The sequence below is a fragment of the Pteronotus mesoamericanus genome, unplaced genomic scaffold, assembly GCF_021234165.1.
Source record: "Pteronotus mesoamericanus isolate MK-2021 breed Mesoamerican mustached bat unplaced genomic scaffold, CSHL_Meso_final scaffold_167, whole genome shotgun sequence".
Taxonomy (NCBI): domain Eukaryota; kingdom Metazoa; phylum Chordata; class Mammalia; order Chiroptera; family Mormoopidae; genus Pteronotus; species Pteronotus mesoamericanus.
In genome coordinates, this window is record NW_026555308.1 from 2,957,252 (window position 1) to 2,979,673 (window position 22,422).

Consider the following 22,422-nt stretch of genomic DNA (forward strand, 5'->3'; position numbering starts at 1 on the left):
TCCAGTTTTAAAGACTAAAAGGAATTCTGTAGTTATTTAAACGTGCAATAACTTCAGTAGTAACATATTTACCTACTACCTACACTTCCTCTTGTGAATCTTTTGGTTATTTTCTGTCTTTTATCTATGTGGGCCTTAATTAGCTTTTTTAAAATTTTATTATTTTTTTTTAACAACAGTCCCACAAAATATTTTTCTCAGTCTGCTTTAATGCCCCCTCCATCAATCTTGTCAGAGAGAAAGTCTTTTCTCTCTCTCTCTCTCTTTTTTTTTTTGCATGTGGTTCTATCATTCTTTATAAAATTGGAAAGTTATATCTGTCTTAGAGGCTTGAAAACGATTTAATTTTATTTTCCCTACCTTTTTTTCCCTAGATAGTTTTATATAATTTTTATTTTGAATCTTCAAATTATGTAAAATTTAGTTTGATGTTTATAGTAAAGGATCTAACATTTAATATTTCATTCTAGTAAGATATTTAAAAATATTTTATGGATAAAATAAGTACTTTTCTTTGGTGAGATCTCCTAAAGTGTTATATAAAATTAAACCAAATCTAACATATATCTTAACTATCATTCCACTTTCCCAATAAGATATCAAAACTATGATCTGATGTTTTAACAAGTAAATAGTTTTCATTTATTCTTTTAAGAATATATATATATATATATATAGTTCCTTTTACTTAATACACAATTATTTTTAGAAAGTTTGGAATAAGCAGTAATAATACAGTTCCTATCATTGATTCAGATATAAGCATAATGTTAAAAGCTTACCTGAAATTCTGTACTGCACTAAGGTGTGAAATTACTATGGAACTGAAATTAAAATAAAGAAAAGTATTATTATAAAAGGCAAAGAAGGCACTATACAAAACAATGAGAAGAGTTTAAATAAACAATTTTCCTTTTTTACATGGAGATCAAGTTAGCTATTTTTTCATTATAATTTTATACTGTGTGTTAAGAATAACATAAGGTAAAGATAATGATATAGCTAAAAAGCCTTTATATCACCTACAGAAAAGACAAAATCACCAAACAACAAAAATAAAACAAAAACACTCTCTAAGGCATACTTTTACTGTTTTAACAGTTTTACTGTTAAGACTTAATCATGATGTCCTATTGAATAGCATGGTCAAACAGCAATGCCTACTGACAAAGGATCAGTTTTGAAAGAACTGCTAGAGGTGCTGGCAGACTACATCTTACTGGAGAAGCCAGACTTTGCTATATTAATGGTGTCCAAAGACATCACATCCCAATTTTAAATACTAAAACCATACATAATTAAAGAACTCTCTCTTGGTGTTAGGGAAGGTACACACATGTAACCCTTATTCTTTCCATATTCGTCATTTAGAGTCATGTTACTTATATCCAGAACTCACCCAGTCCTGCAATAAACTGCAAACTTCCCCACCCAGGGAGCCTCACTCATTGAGAAGGGGTACATGGCACAGCATCTGTGAGCAGCTTTCCTAGGCAGCAAAGGCCAGGTGAGGACTCAAGAGTGGCTTTTATGATCACATGAGATGTTAAATGAGTTCACAGAAAAGTAAAGAAAAACAAGAGCTACAATCACAAAATGTGAATTATAAGACATCATGTCCTCATCTTACCCTGTCCAGACATTATTGTGACATCATTGTAATCCATGTGTCTGTGTTTCCCCAAAGCTGGCCATGGTTCTCAGAGAGTCCCCTCCTGTTTATAGGAGCTAAGTTGTTTTTTTTTCACCACCCCATTTATTCCCTACCCTGGACAGACTTAGCAGTGATGATGGGCTACATGGGCTCAAAGTACCTTGTGTGCACAGAGGAGTACCTGGTCAAGAGGAGATTCAACTGCCAGACCTTGTTATTTGAATTCTGGGCAAGGAGGTGATGATAGGTCCCCCATTACAATGGCTCTCTGGACCCAAGTGGAAAGACCACACACTATGACTGAATGACACTGTGAATAGCTGATGAGGTATTTCTGACAGATCTAAAAGGTTAAAAGGTAGAATGCTGAATTTCAGGCTCTTGGGGAAAGACCTTTATAATGACCGAGGTTCTGGACGGCTGCACCTTCAGAAAGGAAAAAGTTTCCTTTAAAGTTTAAAAGTTTACTCATTAAAGTTTCTTTTCAAATACTGAATCTACTTTATATTCCCCTTTATACCTTAATTTGCATAGAACTTGAATGTCTTTCATGTCCTTATTATTTTATTTTTTTTTAAATTCTGAATGTATTTGGGTATTTTTGTTTTTTTTAATTTAATTTTATTTTTTCAAATACATTTGTCTCTGCCTCCCCCCCACCACTTTCCCTTGCCCCCCTCCCTCCTTCCCTCCCTCAGCTCTTCCCCTTTGGTTTTGTCCATGAGTCCTTGCTATATGTTCCTTGACTTTCCCCTTCCCTTCCTTTTCCCCACCACCCCTCCCTCCTTCCCTCTTGTCTCTGTTGATTTCTTTTCCTTTCAGTGTTGCTGGTCTTATTTTCCTTGCATCTTTGTACTGTTGGTTAGGTTCCGCTTATAGGTGAGATCATATGGTATTTGTCTTTTGCCCCCTGGCTTATTTCACTTGGCATAATGCTCTCCAGTTCCATCCATGCTGTCGCGAAGTTTAGTAGTTCTTTTTTTCTTTCTGCTGCGTAGTATTCCATTGTGTATATGTACCATCACTTTTTGATCCAGTCATCTACTGATGGGCATTTAGGTTGCTTCCAACACTTGGCTATTGTAAATTGTGCTGCTATGAACATTGGGGTGCATAGGTTCTTTTGTATTGGCGTTTTGGTGTTCTTAGGGTATAGTCCCAGCAGGGGAATCACTGGATCCAAAGGCAGTTCCATTTTCAGCTTTTTGAGGAAATTCCACACTGCTTTCCACAGTGGCTGCACCCAGTGTGCATTCCCACCAACAGTGTACCAGGGTTCCCTTTTCTCCACAGCCTCGCCAGCACCTGTTGTTTGCGGATCTGTTTATGATGGCCATTCTGAACGGTGTGAGGTGGTACCTCATGGTGATTTTGATCTGCATTTCTCTGATGGCTAGTGATGCTGAGCATCCTTTCAAATGCCTCTGGGCCCTCTGTATCTCCTCCTTGGAAAAGCGTCTGCCCAGGTCCTTTGCCCATTTTTTGATGGGATCGTTTGTCTTCTTGGAGTAAAGTCGAGTGACTTCTTTATATATCTTGGAGATCAAACCTCTATCTGATGTATCATTAGCGAATATATTTTCCCATAGGGTTGGCTCCCTTTTCATTTTGCTGATGTTTTCTTTTGCCGTGCAGAAGCTTCTTATTTTGATGAGGTCCCACGTGTTTATTCTTTCCTTTATGTCCCTTGCTTTAGGAGACATATCAGTGAAAAAATTGCTGCGTGGGATATCTGAGAGTTTCCTGCCAATGTTCTCCTCTAGGACTTTGATGGTCTTGCGATTTATATTTAAGTCTTTTATCCATCTTGAGTTTATTTTTGTGTATGGTGTCAGCTGATGATCCAATTTCAATTTTTTGCATGTAGCCGTCCAGCTCTCCCAACACCATTTGTTGAAGAGGCTATTGTTGCTCCATTTTATGCTTCTGCCCCCTTTGTCAAATAGTAGATGCCCATAGAGACCTGGGCTTATTTCTGGGCTTTCTATTCTGTTCCACTGGTCTATGGGTCTGTTCTTGTGCCAGTACCAGATCGTTTTGAGTGTAGTGGCTTTGTAGTAGAGTTTGATGTCCGGTATTGTGATCCCTCCTACTTTGTGTTTCTTTCTCAAAATTGTTGAGGCTATTCGGGGTCGTTTATGGTTCCATATAAACTTTTGAAATGTCTGTTCTATTTCTGTGAAATACATCATTGGTATCTTAATAGGGATTGCGTTGAATCTATAAATTGCTTTGGGTAGTATGGCATGTCCTTATTATTTTATTAAGCAAATTAAGAAAGGATACCTACTCGGTCCATTGTGAACCAAAGCTTTGGTTATACCCAAAGATACATTGGCAATTTCATTTGATATCATGACAAATTGGATTTACTACTTTTGAATTTCCTAAGGGAAATTCAGGCCAAGGACACCTGAAATGCCCCCAAGGAATGGTTCTCAGCAATGGTAATACCATTCCTTGGGGGCATTTTGGAAATTTCTGGTGATCCCACTGGTTACATAATAACCTGAGGAGGTACAAATGTTAGATACCCTACAAAGCACAGTGAAGAAATGTCCCATGTAACTCTGAAATATCCTGCTAACCTAAACTCAGTACGATTACAAATAGGTGGTTCTTCAATACATGCTGATGGCAAAATGTTATTACTAGTTACACAGAAAATATTTAGGAGAAGTGTGTTACATAAATGGAAGCTTCACAGGTTCAAGACCTTATCATGAAAATTTTTTAAATTGTATTTTATAGATGATGTTACTACAGTTGTTCCGATTTTCTCCCTTAGCCCCTCTCCACACAGCACCGCCCCCCCTCTCTCAGGCAATCCCCATACCATTGTTCATGTCCATGGGTCATGCGTAGGTTCTTTGGCTACTCCAAACCCTATACTGTACTTTATATCCCCATTGCTACTCTGCAACTACTTTTTTGTACTTCTTAATCCCCTCACCTCTTCACCCATTTCCCCTACACTCCTCTCTCATCCAGCAACCATCAAAACACTGTGTCCATGATTCTGTCTCTGTTCTTCTTTGCTTAGTTTGTTTTTTAGATTCAATTTTTTGAGAGATAGGTATTTGTTGCCATTTTACAGTTCATAGTTTTGATCTTCTTTCTTTTAAACAAGTCCCTTTAACATTTCATATAATAATGGTTTGATGATGATGAACTCCTTTAGTTTTTTCTTGTCTGGGAAGCTCTTTATCTGCCCTTTGATTCTAAATTATATCTTTGCTGGGTTGAACAGTCTTGGCTAGAGGTCCTTGTTTTTCATGACTTTGAGAATTTCTTGCCAATCCCTTCTAGCCTGCAAAGTTTCTTTTGAGGAATTAGCAGAGAGTCTTATGGGTACTTCCTGGTAGGTAACTAACTTCTTTTCTCTTGCTGCTTTTATGATTCTCTCTTTATCTTTAACCTTTGGCATTTTAACTATGATGTGTCTTGGAGTGGGCCTCTTTGCATCCATCCTGTTTGGGATTTTATGTGCTTCCTGGGCTTGCATGTCTGTTACCTTCACCAAATTAGGGAAGTTTTCTTTTACTCTTTGTTCAAGTAGATTTCCAATTTCTTGCTCTTTCTCTTTTCCTTCTGGCACCCCTATGATGGAAATGTTGAAATTCTTCAAGTTGTCCCAGAGACTGCTTACACTGTCCTCGGGGCTTTGTTTTGTTTGTTTGGTTTTTTTTACTCTTTTTCTTCTTTTGTTCTGATTGGTTGCTTTTTGCTTCCTTATGTTCCAAATCATTGATCTGATTCTCAGCTTCATTCACCTTACTGTTGTTTCCCTGTAAATTGTTCTTTATTTCAATTAGTGAATCCTTCATTTCTGACTGGATCTTTTTTATGCTGTTGAGGTCCTCACTAAGTTCCTTGAGCATCCTTATAACAAGTGTTTTGAGCTTTGCATCTGATAGATTGCTTATCTCTACTTTGTTTAGTTCTTTTTCTGGAGTTGTAATGTTTTTTCATTTGGGCCATGTTTCCCCATCTCCTCCATTTGTAGCCTCCCTGTGTTTGTTTCTATGTTATTAGGTAGAACTGCTATGACTCCTGTCTTGGTAGTATGGCCTAATGTAATAGGTGTCCTGTAGGGTCCAGTGACACTGCCTCCTCTATCATCCAGGCTGGGTGCTTGAGGCGCACCTTTTGTGTGGGCTGAGTACACCCATCTTTTATAATTGAGTCTTGATTGCTGTTGGCAGGTCAATGGGACAGATTTACCTAGGCCAGTCAGCTGCAAGGACTGGCTGTGACCACAGACCACCCTCTGCCCTCCACGGTGGATCAGCTGCAGGGTGGTGGCACTCTGATGTGGTCTGTAGCTGTCCACTGGGTGTGCAGGCACTGGGGTTTCCCAGGTGGTACAGGCCATATTCAGACCCCACCTATGTCTTGCCTGGGGCCACTCTGTATGGACTATAAAGCAATCTAAGATGGCTGCTACTTGTGCTGGGAGATTCCCAGGTGAAGCCAAGCTGTGAATGCTGCTAGTGCCATGCCTGGGGCCACTTAGCAAGGGGTACAGGGGCTGAGGACTTGCGGAGGCTGGCTGTTGCTTGCTTGTGAGGATTTAGGAAGTTGTGAATCATGAGCCAAGACCAGCCATTCATATGGAAAGTCATGGTTAACAGCTTGGGTGGGCCTCTAAGTTGGGTGGGACAGAGCCTCAAGGGATCTCCAGGGCAGCACCAACAGGGTTAGTCAGGTTGATGGAGTCTCAGATATGGCACCAGCCTGCCAGCTCTGTGGCCCTGTGGTCTGTGAAGGGAGGGCTCAGAAAAGGGACAATAGCTTCTGCCTGCCCTTCTGTCTGGGAGAAAGCTGCCCCCCAGCTCTTGCTTTGATGTCAGATACTTCATGTCCTTCCTATATGCCACTGGTGCCTTTCAAGCTGCTATCCAGGTGCTGGAGCTCAGAGGGAGTGAGTGTGAGTAAGTTCATGTGTGGGTTAAGAGGAACTGCTTGGGACTCCAGAGGTTTCATATACCAATTCAATCCCTTCTGGTTTTTGCGGCCAGAAATTATGGAGACTTATCTTCCTGGCACTGGAAACCTGGGCTGGAGGGTCTGATGTGGGGCTGGAACTCCTCAATCCTGAGATAGCCCTCCGGAATTTTTATCTATCACACATGGATGTGGGACTAGCCTGTTCTGCATGTCCACCCCTCCTACCAGTCTGAATGGATGTAGTTTCTTTAATTCCATAGTTGTCAGACTTCCATTCAACTTGACTTCTGACAGTCTGAATGATGGTCATTATTGTTTAGGTGTAATTTTGATGTGGTTGTGTCAGGAGGCGAGCTCTGTTTATCTATGCCACCATCTTGACCAGAAGTGAAATTTTTTAATAAATTCCTTCCTCTCCATCATGTTATCCAAAGTAGCACTGTATTTCCAACTATAAATTTAGCTGAAAAAGGTTAAAAGCCACAAAACTGTTTGCAAATATGCAACAGGCAATTTGTGACTCACTCTAACAAAGAACCAAACACTGTTCAATTATTAGAACACCTGAAAGGGATATTACTGGATTTCATTAATATAGGATATTTTAAATACAGCACATATATTGCCATCCTATATATTTTTATTTTTGCAGCACAGAGGTAAAAGCTGATCCTGTCCCCAGGAGTCTCTCACACACCTGTTTCTTTTTCCACCCCATCTACTTGATCGTCAGCTCTTATCACTGATATGGTTTTAAAGGTCATTTGAGTACCAGGGACTGAATGTATTCTTTGATATGTGGGGGGATATCGCAAGATAAGAATATACAAGGTCTGTTCAGAAAGTATCCAGTCATGTACTATAAAAAAGACATTTATTGAAGAAGATACAAGAAACAAGAAACATTGTACATAGGACAATGATGCTTCAGTTCCCTTCAAAGTAGGCACGTTGAGACCTTACACAGTTCTCCCGGCATCTCTTCCACTGCTCACAACACTGTGCAACACCCTTTGTTGGAATCACCATCAGCTGCCCTGTTGTATTTTCCTGAATCTCATCAATGGTCTGAAATCTCTTCCCTTTCAAAAGTGATTTTAGTTTTGGGAAAAGCCAGAAGATGTACGGCACCATTTCTAGGCTGAAGGGGGATTGAGTCACCTGGGTGATTTGATGTTTTGACAAAAAACTCTGCACGAGACATGATGCATAAGCGGGTGCATTGTTGTGGTAAGCTGCCAGTCACCAGTTGTCCATATCTGCAGCTGTTTTCATCATATTGCATCTCTCAACTGACAAAGAACAGTGAAGAAGTACTCCTTATTAATTGTTTGGCCTGGAGGGATGTACTCGTGATGGACGACAGCTTCCCAACCAAAAATCACAGTTAACATGGTTGTGATAATGACTTTGCCATGCATTCTTTGGGCATGGAGAACCAGGCAACTTTCACTGGGATGACTGGGCCTTCGTTTCCAGATCACAGCCCTAAGAGGCATGATTCATCTCTGGTTATGACCTTCTCGAGGAAACTTGGTTCATTGGTAGCAGTTTGAATCAAGTCTGCAGCATGTTGTTCCTTCTGCTCTGGTAACAGAAGCTGTGGAACAAAGTTTGCCACAACACGTTTCATGCCAAGGTCCTGCATCAAAATCTCGGGCATAGCAGTTTTTGGAATCCCCAGAACAGCTTCTAGTTCTCACACTGTCAGTCACTGATCTTTGTTGATTGCAGCCCGTACACATTCAGCCTTCTCAGGTGTTCTGTTTGCTGTAGGCCTTCCAGAACATGGATCGCTCTCAAAAGATTCTTGACAATCTTTGAAGTGTTTGTGCCACACTTTTATTTGCACTCATTGCATTGTCCAGGAAAGCCTTCTAAATCATCGGAATAGTTTCCAGGGAGGAATGTAAAGACAAACACAAAATCTGATGCAGTTTTGTTGCTCTAGTCATTCAGTGATTTTGAATGCAACGGCCACACAGTACATATGCTCACTCCACAGCATCTACCACCCCTACTGACTGTACAGTGAAATTGTCATTGTTCGCACATGCATATGCCAGTCCACTCTCCTTGGCTGCCAGGTTACACTGATGTCACACAAACCTTTCTTGTTATATTAACCATGGCTGGACTTTTTCCAGGCAGACCTCATATTTCCAGTGATTCATTATTATTCTAATGTTTCATGCATAACATGGGGCGCTGTTTTGACACAATATTTATGAGTAACGCCCAAGTCACTTGCAAGATTGTCATACCTCTTCATGTCCTCTAATTCAACAGTCTGCAATCTGTCTTGGTACACAAACCCTACTTCAAGCCGGCTAAAACCTGCTTCCTCTTTTCATTTTTTGTGTCCAACTCTACCTTTACTCCTTTGTTTTCTTGGTCATCTTATATGAAAGAGCATATGTTCCTACCTTCCTAAATTCAAACTTCATTATAAGTAAGTTCAAGTATGTGACTACTGTATAAAGTCTCCCAGGGGTAGTCACCAAAGAGTGTCTAAATTCAAGTACATGGTATGTTATTAAAATTATTTTCTTTTTCTTTCTTTTGTACACAACTCTTCAGGCCCTTCACCAAGTTGTTGACATTACGTGTGTTGAAAGCTATCTCACGTTGTGACAGTGAATATCTGTTAGAGTAGAGGGTATTAATGTTGAAGTGAAACTGAGGTAAATAAGAAAGACATAAGTGATGTTGGAAAAGGTGGCCCTGCCGTCGAGTGTACCAGACACGAACTGCAGTGGCATACATACCTGTCTGGGCACAGGGAGATATAGAGCAGAAGCAGGGGTCCAGCCCCAACGACGGTGGCTAAGGAGGACCGCATCCAGGAGCTGAGCTGGCAGAAGTTACAGTAGTGTACAACGGCGATGAGGACGGCTGAGCCCATGAACACAGTGAACTGCAACAAGGGACAAGCACTCAGTTAGGATCCCATCCCACCTCTTCAACTCATGGCCCACTCACCATCTGCCACCTGAGCACCATGGGATCAAATGATTTGCTCATTTTTCTGTGTTTCTGTGTCCTATTAAAATATCACAGACATCATAATATATTTGGCAGTGTCAAGGACAGATCATGGACATTAAGTTAATTACAGAGAGCTTCAGGGAATAAGTTCATGGAGGACCTAACATTCTTCTCCAAATGTGTGGAATCGCATTTTGGAGGAAAAGGAAGGCAGGCCACACCATTTGAGAACTATCATTGTGTCATCAGTTACATTTAAAAAGTGTTTCCTTCAGGTACCTTCAGGTACCAAATGTAATTTGGTGTTAAAGTATCAAACACAGTCAGCCCTCCCTGGCAGTTCATGTTACAGTACTTTCACCCAAAATACAATCTTCCACAAAAACACTAATTCATTCTTGATGGGGTTTAACTCAGAAGCTCCTTCTCTGATCACCAGCAGCTGATCGAACTGTGAGTCAATTTCCTGTGCTCTACAGACCAGAACATTATCTTGTATTGTTTACAATGTTTCTTTATATTGTAAAACATGGAAGAAAACAATTGAATTGGACCTTGATGGACACCAAGAGAGGTAGGATAAGACACATGTACACTGGGAACTCTCCCCAGAGCAGGGTGGCATCTTATCCAGCATTTGTGGAAACCTCCATGCCTGCTCCTCTATCAGAGGCAAGTCTTTTCAAAAGACAAATTCACAGGGCTGACAAAGAGATTGTACTTCTTTAAGGGCCTATATTAAATTGGTGTCCCAAGTCATTGGGCTTTTTTTTCCTTTTTCAAGTGATGAGGGAGTCCAGAGAACAAAGGAATAAAATGGCCAAACCTTAACTTACGTGTATGTTTGTCTCAAATTCGGAAGTGATGTGTGAATAGACTGCAAGAGCGGGAAGTGACACCAGGATGGCCCCAATGAAATGGCGTGGGAGCCAGCCAGCTATCCACTCCAGCAGGCGTTTGGTACAAGCCATCACATCCTCCAGAAAAAACACCATCCTGTAACAGGGAGGGAGAGAAAGGAGAAATGGGGTGTCTGTAGGTGGGTCAGCCTGCCAGAGAAGATGGGATGGGGAGGGTCCATAGCCAGGCTCGCTCCCCACTCTTGCCCATGCTGCTGCTGCTGGCATGAACAACAGGCAAAGCCCCCACATCCCTCACTTTTGGTAGATGGCAAGTACACTGGACTTGCTCAGCTCATCATACCTTACTTGTTGCAAACTGATAAGATATACTTGTAAAAAGCCAAGCATAAGCCTCTGTGGGTCTATATGGAACAGGTAAGATATGAGCACACAGATATTAACAGGCTGCATGAAAGATGGCCACCTTACTGTCATCTGCTTATGGGCCAGGAGGTCTCAAGTGGGCAGTTAAGGGGGTGTTTTAGAATGTTGGGGAGCCTTCTGGGTTGCCACAATGACTGAGGGGAACAACTGACATCTAGAGAGGCACTTTGCAATGTACAGTGAAGCTCTGCCCCACACAACTGCCACATGCCCCCTGGACACACATGGAGCTGAAATCCTGCAGACAATGACCTCGGCCTACAGCTTAATTGCGTTTACTTTACAAACAGTAAGTGGTTTCTGCGTGTTGTTAACATACCATTTCCGGGAATAAACAATTGTGTAAACCAAGCAAGATTACCCTTTGTTTGGTTTGGGACATCCCCAAAAGTTGTTCAGCATTTCAGAAACCACAGGCTGTAATCCAGCCCATGGTGCTTGTGCCACCAAACCTGCACACCTCTGATGGTCCCTGTTTGGAGCTGTCACATTTGCAGTGTTTGTGCACATGAGGGCAGATATCTAACAACTCTGTTATAACTCCAGATGGTGGTGCCCTAGCATATTTGAGATGAAGCACTACATATTTTATTTTAAATGGCTTTCTTGTTTCTCCTTCGTACTAAAGTGACAACATTTCATTGATTCTTTTAGAAGTTGTGTGTATAGGTGGGCTATATTTGAGGTGAACATCATAAAATATCCTTCATAAAGAAGGGAGGTGAGTGTGTGGGGTGAGGAACTGTGATCCTGAAGGCACAGCAGCTTTCACTAAGTCAGGGATCCCAGAGTCAGGAGTGGCCTAGACTCCAGCAATGGGAACAGAAAAACGGGTAGCAGGGGTCTACCTCAGGAGGGGGACCCATACACACAGTCCCTCTGTAAAGCCAGCCCCTGGGGAAGGTGGAGGGGAGCCAGCCCCATTGTCCTCACTTCTGGAGGGGCCAGGAGCCCCCATCGAGGCCTCTCAAACACACCCAGGCATCTGCCCTTTCAGGCCTGAACACCTGTAGTACAGCGAGTGCTCTGCCTGTGTTCAACCTCCATGAGGAAACCCCACATCTCAGCCATCTGCTATGTGGAGCCTGGCCCACCTGACCCTTTTAAGTTCTGGACTATTCTGGCCTCCTGATACTTAAAGGATAATGGAGTTGTTGGAATATTTCCAAGAATAGCCATAAATATGCTCAAAGGCAAAATACATAAGCCCTACAAGGAGACAGAGGGAGCTGAGCCCCAGCCAGGAAGAGGCAGGCCTGGGAGGCCCTCCACAAAGGTCCCCAGAACTGCAGCATTCCTAGGACAAGAACCCTGTTCTCGCACCTGTCTAGGGCACAGCACAAATGGCTGGAGAGGCAGATCAAGAGCCCAAGCTGAGATTGGGAAGCCTTCCAGAAGAGGGGCCAGGCCCAGGGCCGGCCACTGAAGCAGCCAAGAACCGACCTCCCTGGGGCACCTACCTATTTGTGTAGGTTCTTGATAGTCTGGAATCCTAAGTATAAACATGTCCTCAGGGGACTGAGAAGAAATCCTTGAGGGTCTCAACCTATCCCAGGTAATGTGAACTTCTAAAGTCACACCAGAGGTCTCTCAGGAGCACAGTGTCTACCTCATTCACCACCTGGCCAAGGACCTCAGCATTCAGCCACAGCCAGGCCTGGCGTCTGCGTGGCCTGTAGCTCTGCAGTCTCTAAATGTGGGTTAGCCCAGACTCTGTAAAATTGAGTCCAAATGAACAGGAAACCATAGTATAAAGTTTTCTTTAAAAGTCTAGGGAGACAATGCTAGCCTCAGAGAGATCAAGGGCCTTATCTAGCTGTAGAACCTGAGCCAGACAGAAACCTGGAGCTGGGGAAGTGAGGAAAGTGGAGTAACTGCAAATGTGTACTGTTTTCTTTGGGGTGATATGAATGTTCTGAAATTATATGATGTTTGACCAACTCTAAGTTTACTAAAGATAATTGAATCATAGGCTTAAATGAATGAATTTATTACAAATGAATTTTATGACAAAACTAAATTTAAAAAGGAAAAAAAAATCTAGGGGCCTGATGATGACACTTAGTCTGGGTCCCCCAGAACTAAGTGACTTGGGAGTGGGTCCAAGGCAGCTCAGTGATGGGTGCAGAGCCAGGACACATAGGGGCGGGCTCACAGGAAAGGCTGTGTTGTGGAGGAGCCACTTGTGGGCAACACAGCTCTACCCAGCTATAGGGGAATTTGGGGAGACAGCAAGGATGCACCTCAGAGTGATCTCAGTCAGGGACAGGAGATGAGGGTGTGGCCTCTGGCAGCCCTCAGCAAAGAGCCTCCTCACAGGGGCCTCATTAGGGAGCAAAGGAACAGTGAGTGTGGAAGGGAGGTGGCAGGTATCCGGCCTCAGGGCCAGACCTGAAGCTATTTCTTCCTGTCCTGGGATGCTGGGGAGGAAGAGCAGAAACTTATGGTCAGGGTCCTTCTCCCTGTCTCTGTTTTACCCTCAGCTTTTGGGAGCAGTTACCAGTGGGACGCTACTAGGCTCACAGGCTCCCCTGTTGGGAGTGACAGGGCTCAACAGAGAAGGTGCTTGTGGGGCAAAGACCCCGTGTCCTAGTGCCCAGGAGGCAGATGGCGCAGGTGGTCTGTGTGCTTGTGAATAGAGTACCCTGTGTATTCACACCTAGTCAGAAATGTCAGAACAGCTGGAAGCTTTCTTGGTGCTAAATTGAATCCGACATCACAGGCAGGTCCTGAGGGCCCAGCTTCCTGCGGGGTGACCGCTTTCTATTCAGACTCTGTCCATTTTTAAATGACTTATCTTTTTATTATTGAGTTTACATTCTAGATATCAGACTCTAGTCATAGCTAATATATGCAAATATTCTCTCCCATTCTGCAGATTCTCTTTAACTTTCTTGATGGTATTCGTTCAACATAAAATTTTTTAATTTTGATGAAGTCCAACTATCTATTTTTTTGTTGGTTGCTTGCACTTTTTGTGTTATATCTAACAAACAATTGCTCACAGACATTTACACCTATGATTTCTCCTAAGGGCTTTATAGTTTTCGCTCTTACACCTAGGAGAGGCACCTACTCATCTGCTGGCAGCCCCCTATCATTTGCATCCTATACACTTCTTTCCTTTTTCTCTTCTCTTTCTTATTGCCTACCTTCCCAACTTTTCTTTTTTTAATATCTCTGATTTAGGAGATCCAGGGACTACCCGGTAGCATTGGGGCTGCAAAGGACGCTGACCCTCTGGTAAGGAGAGTGCCCACCTGTGCCAAGGGCCAGGGTCTTCAAGGGAGGAACCTGTGAAATAGAGCTGGGGGAGGGAAGGAAAGAGGACCCGTCACCTGAAATGAACTTGCAGAGACAGCCCGCTTCAGACCGCTGGTCAGTTGTGCTGCAGACTGTTCAGTCATAAACTGTTGAGCCAGCAGAGGGAGCCAGAAGCTAAAAGCTGGAGAACCGCCCTGCAGGTGAGCCTTTACCTGACGGAGACCACGAGGGACAGCACCTCCAGTAGTAGGGCCGCCCCGAAGACCACCAGGGTGGCTGTGGGGGGAGGCGTGGTGGCAGCCCCATACTTTAGGAAGCAGGTGATGGAAAGAATCAGAAACACTGTTGTTGACAGAAACACATCCAGGAGGGAGCTGAAGGTGGCACTGGCAAAAGTCTTCACAGGAGAATTCTTTATAACCTGTTTGGGGTAGAAGAAAGGTGGGGGCACGTGAACAGATGCGGTGACAGATGGTCATGAAGTATAGTTTAGGTGGGAAACCCAAACATTTATTGAACACTTGCCTACCCCCAACCAGGTACAGAGTGCTCTATGTGGGCCACCTCCCTACTATTTCTCCATTTAACAATGAGGAAACTAAGGCACAGAGAAGTTAAGGAACTTGCCCAAGGTCACAGAGCAACTGATTACACACCACTAAGTTCACACAGAAGTGTTACACGCTGAACCTGAAAGGGTGAGTTTTTGACTGGTAAAGTTAACAATTCTGTGTCTGTAAAGTCAGTAGCACAAAAGCCATGTGCTGGAAGCTTCCTCTGAATGGCTGGGTCCCAGGTTCAGGGTGTGTGAAAACTGGGTTCATAACATAAGTAACAGGCAGGGATTGAAGGAGTAGCAGATGAAAACACAGGCCTGTCAACTGACAGTAAGAGATGCTCACACCTTCACTCAGGATCCTGTTCTGGGCCTGGCTCTATACGAGGAGCTAGGGGTAGACATGAAACAAGGCCCTAGGGGAACACACAGGTTAATGGATGCACCAACTAACTGTAGAAGAAAGGGACTGGTAAATGACAAGCCTGGGTTGTTAGACTGAAGAGTGCAGAAAGATTAGGTGTCTTCTCCCTTGTGTAGATAAATTCACATACAGATGCAGTTTGGGGCTTACAGATTGTGGGAAATCAATATTAACCTTCATTTTCTGTCATTCAGAAAAACAAAAAAAGTTTCCAAAGCACAAAATTGGGAACTTAAACATGATATCCACTTAAACATGATATATTTCTTAGTAAAATTATAAGGAACACGCACCTCTTCTTGATAGCTGGTCCTGTAGGCTTGCTCTAGCTCCTGATCCAGAAAGTTCAAGCTGAACTGATTAATGGGTGGCTTAAAAAAATAATCTTTCATCAGGCTAGAAGAGATGAAAAATTCAATCTATCAATATGATGTTCAATCATATGTACTTTATCAGAAGACTGCAACTAGTTATTGAAATGCCATTCTGGAAGCATGTCACAAAAACTGTATCTGAAAGTCACCATGGCTTTTCAACATGGCTCGACCACCCCTTTTAGAACATACCTCTGCAAAGTGTTTGCAAACATAATCACATTTTATGTTTCCCCTCCACTAAAGAACAACCATTCACCATAATTACAACACATATCATTAGAACCCTGCTTTTGAAAACATCTTCCTGTTATCCAGGGTTAGAAGAAGGCAGATCTTTTGTTCTATGAAAACATCCTTCTAAAGGACCGGCAAAGCCCTGTACTGAGAGAGTACTTATGTAGATTTGAAGGCTTCCAGTGAAAATGTAATTCAGAGCCAGCTGTTCTGTCATTCAGAGTATTGACAATAATCACCACCATCAAAGAAAACTAAGAGACTGTTATCACAAAATTGTATTTACAGTTAGTGTAATTTTGGTGCTACTGTCACAAATGCAGATTACATGTGAAACCTGAAAGATAACAATGTTCAATGACTTTAATAGCAGAGAAATCAAACCTGCTTTATGTGACTCATTCTTTTATGAATTGCCAGCAAATAGAAAACTGGTATACATTTAAGAGAATGTTAATATAGTTTCAGAAGGCAAATACAGCTGTGGGGTGTCGTCTCTCTGCCTCATACAATACTAGAATTAAATCAGATGAAATAGGTAAAGTGCCTAGCATATGTCTGACACACAATAGGGTTCATTGTACATATGCTTTCTCCTTCCCTTGCAGCAAAGTGGACTCTCTTTTTGTGTTAAGTGTGCAATACCTTATTACAATTTCAGACTCAGAAAAGAGGAAATTCTGTCCCCTAATATTGATCTACCATCACAACATCCTATGAATGCTATCATTTTTTCCAACTGCAAGGGTATGTCCACCAAAAACGATGACATGTGAGGCCATAAAACAAGTGTCAATAAATGTAAAAGGACTGCAATCACATAGAGTATGTCTTTGACCATGATGATATTGAGTTAGACATCAATAACTATATTCTTCACTAAAAGGAGTGAGGGCTGTTGAGAGAAATGTCTGATTACTGAGCTGGGGCAGGGAAGATACAAAATGAGCCTGGACTATCCTGTTGTGCCAGCATTGTCAACCTTTTTCATCTCACAGCACACATAAATTAATTACTAAAATTCTGCAGCACACCAAAAAATGTATTATTTGCTGATCTGACCAAAAGAAATATAGGCATAATTTTGATTCATTCACACTGAAAGGCTATTGTTGAGTTGGCTGTTGTCATTTTTTTTTATTTGACAATTTAAGGCAAAAGAGGTCAGTGTCGTGACTGAATAGTCAGGTACTGCATGTTTTAAAAATTCTCAAAGCACGCCGTTGAAAATTACTGTGTTAGAATGTAAGAAATTGCTCATAATAAATGACAGAGTCACGTCAAAAGGACACAGGAGCCAGCCTGAAGGGGGGCTCCCAGTGGCCCAATTTGGTTCAACTAGAGCATCAAACAAGAGTAAGGACAAAGATGGACTATATCCTTTTAAGTAGAACAGGACTCCATGGGTCCAGGTTGATAACATAGGGTAGACAAAGGAATAAATGGGGAGGGACTATTCTTTACAGTGGAATGCTGAGTGTCAAGTGGTAACTGTGTAGCTGGTACTGGAGTAAGAAAATCACCATTCTAAACCATCATAGTAAAGGCTGTTATAGGCAAGAACCATCTGTGGAGATAAAATCTAGCAGTTGAAGAGGAATGGAATATTTACATGAACATAAAGTATCTTTCCACAGACTGCTTATTAGTCACAAGAAGAAAATTATAAATGTAGATTGGAGAAGTCTGCAGCACTTGCCTGATTGGCCAAAATTACTATGCAGATGTACAACAAATAAGCACCAGGTGCCTCTATATATGATACCTGAGAAGGACACACCCCTTCTCTAGTATTTGCAGACTGGTGCAGCCACTGTGGAAAACAGTATGGAATTTCCTCGAAAAGCTTATTATGGAATTGCCTTTTGACGCAGCAATTCCACTGCTAGGATTATACCCCAAGAATCCCGAAACACCAATTCAAAAGAACCTACGCATGCCAATGTTCATAACAGCACAATTTACAATAGCCAAGTATTGGAAGCAACTTAAGTGCCCAACAGTAAATGAGTGGATCAAAAAAAAAAACTATGGTACAATTACACAATGGAATACTACGCAGCAGAAAGAAAGCAAGAACTACTACCCTTCACGACAGCACAGGCAGAACTAGAGAGCATTATGCTAAGCAAAATAAGCCAGGCAGTGAAAGACAAATACCATATGATCTCACTGATAAGTGGAACCTAATCAACAAAACAACAAGCAAACAAAATATATCCAGCAACATATTTTTGAAATAAAAAACAGACAATAACCAGAAGGGAGGCGGGAAGAGGGTTATGGGGAAAGAGAAGGGAAAAGGTCAAGCCAAGGAACATGTATAAAGGACCCATGGACAAAGCCTAAGTGGGGAAGGATTGAAGGAGAGGGGGAGGGGGGGAGGGGTGGGGAGCAGGGGAAAGTGGTGGCAGGAAAATGGAGACAAATGTACTTGAACAACAATTAAAAAATAAATTAAAAAAAAGAAAGAAAATATGACCCGCACATATGATGTCTATAAGAGACCTACCTCGGAACAAAAAACCTACACAGACTGAAAGTGAAGGGTTGGACAAAAATATTCCAAGCAAATAGACAGGAAAAATAAGCTGTGGTAGCAATTCTTACATCAGACAAAAATAGAGTTTAAAACAAAGGCCATAGAAAGAGACACAGGTCACTTAATATTACTCAAAAGAAGAATCCATCAAGAACACATAAACATTTTAAACATATATGCACCCAACATAGGAGCACCCAAATATATAAGGAAAATGTTGGAAGGACTTCAAGAAAGAGACAGATAGCAACACACTTATACTAGGTGATTTTAACACCCCACTGTCAACAATGGATAGATCTTCCAAACAAAATATCAGTAAGGATATTGCAGCATTGAACTATGCCCTACATCAAATGGACTTAACTGATATATATAGAACCTTTCATCCCAAAGAAGCAAAATACACATTCTTTTCAAAGAAAGAAGGACATACCCCTTCTGTAGTATTTGTTCAGCCTAAATGTAATCATGAGGAAACACACAAATCCAATTTCAGGAATATTTTATAAAAGAACCAAACCTGCATTTTTCAAAAACACTGACATCATGAAAGACACAGAATGGCTAAGGAACTGTCGTAGATTTTAAAAGACTGAAGAGGAATAACACTGTATAATGCTATCTGTAATCCTGGATTGGCTCCCATAGAAGAGGTAAAGGAAGTGCTATCAAGGACAAATTGGACCAACCGACAAAACTGGAATATGGACAGCAGATTAGATAAAATATCCCATCGATGCTAAGTTCCCTGAATTTGATTAACTATGATTATGTAAAAGAACATCTTTGTATTTAGTAAACATAGTATTAAGAGGTAAAGGGAATGATGTATCCAACTTAGTTAAATGGTTCAGGAAAAATAATAAATTTCATAGAGAAAGAAGGGGAGAGAGAGGAGAACAAAACAGAGAATAAAATGTTAAGTTTAAATACCAGGCAAAGAATATAAAGCAGGGGTGTTCAACCTTTTGGAGTCTCTGGGCCACACTGGAAGAAGAAGAGTTGTCTTGAGCCACACTAAATATACAAACAGTAATGAAAACCGATGAGCAAAAAAAAGGTTTTAAGTAAATTTCCAATTTTGTGTTGGGCTGCATTCACAGCCATCCTGGGCCATATGTGGCCTGCAGGCCGTAGGTATACCCCTGGTATAAAGGGAATTCTTTGTATTATTCATGCAACATTTCTATACATTTTAATTTACTTCAAAGTAAAGAGACACATTGACAACACATGAGGATAAGGTAATTCAGAAAAAGGGAAAGGCTTCTACCTACAAACTTTACTTCAGTGCCCATGGCTCTGCTCTTACCTGTCTTCTTTGATAACATCAACAAAGTGGGCGTCTGTTTTCTCCCGGATGTTCTTGAATCTCAGTGGAAGGAGAGCAGACTGGTCCAAGCTGACACCTGCCCACCTTCCCTTTTCCTGTAAGATCTCACACAGGGAGGTCTGGCTATTGGTGAGCTTCTCTTCTTGGGGAGGGCTGAGAAGTCCGTTTTGGGTTTTAGAATTATGTCCTCCAGAAGCCTGCCTCAAGAGAGAGAGAGACAGACATAAAAGTGACCCATGGGTGTGTAACAGTGCTATTCCACCCAACTCCTCTGCTATGCTGGGGTCCCACTGGACTGTACACTGCACCTTCAAATCTCTGTTCCAATCCAAACTCTCAACCTCTTTGCCCACCTGCTTTTCCCTATCCTCTTTGTTTGTCAAATTGCACCTCCAGGCGTTCAGGCAACCAGGGAAGTTGAGGTTCTCAGAGTTTGCTGACCGCAGAACTAGGGTTCCAGAGGGCTGTGGGTAAGGTTTGAGTGACTTGGGAGAAGTACAAGGGTGGATCCTGAGAAAGGAAACCCATATGGGCAGTAGCTTAAGAAAGGGTGACTGCCTATGTGCAGCACAGACTGATCCAGTGTCGCACAAGTCCGTGGGCAGATGACACGGAGGTGGAGGATGGCAGATGTAGGCCTCCTGGAAGGTCAGCCTTCAGAGCTGCTTGAAAGGCTCTCAGGTTTGGTCTTTGTTCTGGTTTCCACTCTAGTCCTAGCTCTGGTTCCAAATGAGATTTTCCTGGCATTTTCTCACTGTTGTCTCTAAACCTTCATGATATCTCTGATCCAGAAGTCCCCTACTCTTTTAACTAATCCACATTCCACCATATTTTGAGTCCAACCTCCAGCCCCACAAACTTTCCCTAATTACTCTAATGCACATGTCTTTGAAATCTTATTGCCCATTAGGGATCCTATCCAGTTCAGTGTGCGATTACATCTCATGGATTAATTCTGACTCTCCATCCTATTCTTTACCGGCCTGTTCAAAACCCAAAGGACTAAACAAATAAAAATAAAAAATTTTTAAAAACAAAAACAAAACAAACAAAACTCAAAGGACTAGAAAATGTAGAACCATGTCACCGAAGAGGAGTTATTCTCAGAAATGAGAAGCTGACAAGCCAGGAGTACCATTTCTGGTAGATGTGCCAGGAGAGGGACTGACAGGAATGACAGCCAGGAGCTTGCTACCTTGGTGTTATTTTTATGCTCCTCCTGACAGCCATTTTGCACTGTTCCTCCTTCTGCACCAGCTTCTGATTTGGGAGCAAACGTGATTCTGCACGAAGGGCAAGTCTGAAAGAAAAACACAGATCATAGGAACTCACCCAGAAAACATGACCACAATAAGTAATTCAAACAGGTCCTCTATTGTTGCCATCTGCTGTCATGTAGAGTGGTTGTAACCAACCAGAAGGCTTACTGAACCACTCCAGGATGAGTTAAAGACAAATTGGCAAAGTGAAAATGGAAACACATCCACCTAAGACCTATACATGAATGTTCCATAAGAGACAAAAAGTACAACTCAAACATCCATTAACAGATGAATGGATCAACGAAATGTGGTCTAACCATACAATGGAACATTATTCACCCGTCAAAGGGGATGAAGTGCTGATTTAGGCTACAATGAACCTTGAAAACATTACGCTCAGTGAAAAAAGACAGACACAAAAGACCACACATTGAACAATTCCATCCATATAAAATGTCCAGAAAAGGCTAGTCCATAGAGATGGAAAGGAGACTGGATGTTGCCCGGGGGAGAGAGAGGTAAGGGAATGGGGAGTGATCTAATGCATCGGTCCCCAGCCTTTTTGGCACCAGGGACCAGTTTCATGGAAGACAATTTTCCCACAGACCTGGGTGGGGGCGATGGTTTTGGGATGATTCAAGTGCATTACATTCAAGCTCACTTCCTGCTGTGAGGCCTGTTTCCTAACAGGCCTGGACCGGTACCAGCCCATGGACTGGAGGTTGGGGACCCCTGACCTAATGGACACAGGGTTTCTTTTGGGGGCTAATGAAAATGTCCTAAACTTGATTGTGGCGATAGTTGCACAACTTTGCAGATATACAAAAAATTATCACATTGTACACTTTAAAAGGGTAAGTTTCTTGGTATGTGAATCACATCTCAATAAGGCTGCTATTACTGAACAAAACACCTGCTGTTACCCTACCTGAGAGCACTAAGCCAAGGTCTACAAGCTCTAAGTGAGAGCTCTTCCCATAAAATAGGCTGAATAATCAGAGGGACCCGTTAATAGACCTAGGAATTCTTAAAAGCTTGCAGAAATTAGCTGATCTAGAAAAGAAAAGGCAAAACTTAATACTGACAGGTAGAGTAGGAAGGGAAGCAAGGCCTTCATTTTTCATAAACCAGGGTTCAAACCCCACCTCGAATGCTTACTCATTTTGGAGGATCCTGCTCAAGCCAGTCACCTCAATTCTCTCACCTGTAAAAAGAGACTGATAACACTTTTTCTGAAAATATGTAGTAAGGATTAGATGAATATGTATGTAGATGGCCTAGCATAGTTCCTGGCTCTCTTACTAAACTTACTATTATTATTAATGTAATCCATTAAACCAGGAATTGTCATTGAGATAGCAACTAACCGCTTCCAGTGGAGAAGACAAACTATAGCAGCAAAAATTTATTTGGACTCAAAACATTTCCTTACATAGCATTGCTGAACATTGGAATACATTAAGGGAAGCTAAATATTACTTCAGAAATTTAAAATAAGTGTCATTTAATGCCAAAAGGCAAGGATTGACTCAGATCACATCCCAACTTA

General features: G+C 41.9%; 1 protein-coding gene across 1 annotated transcript in view; it reads right to left on the reverse strand.

Annotated features, from left to right (window-relative positions):
• The window catches only part of ADCY9 (adenylate cyclase 9), a 149,611-nt gene that overhangs the window by 8,290 nt on the left and 118,899 nt on the right, over positions 1-22,422 (reverse strand). The window contains exons 3-9 of the mRNA XM_054589513.1: positions 20,807-20,911; positions 19,591-19,808; positions 15,416-15,518; positions 14,355-14,563; positions 10,429-10,588; positions 9,373-9,521; positions 783-824 (exon numbers count right to left, since the gene is read on the reverse strand). Of these exons, the coding sequence (XP_054445488.1) occupies positions 783-824; positions 9,373-9,521; positions 10,429-10,588; positions 14,355-14,563; positions 15,416-15,518; positions 19,591-19,808; positions 20,807-20,911 (986 nt within the window). The remainder of the gene's footprint in view (positions 1-782; positions 825-9,372; positions 9,522-10,428; positions 10,589-14,354; positions 14,564-15,415; positions 15,519-19,590; positions 19,809-20,806; positions 20,912-22,422) is intronic.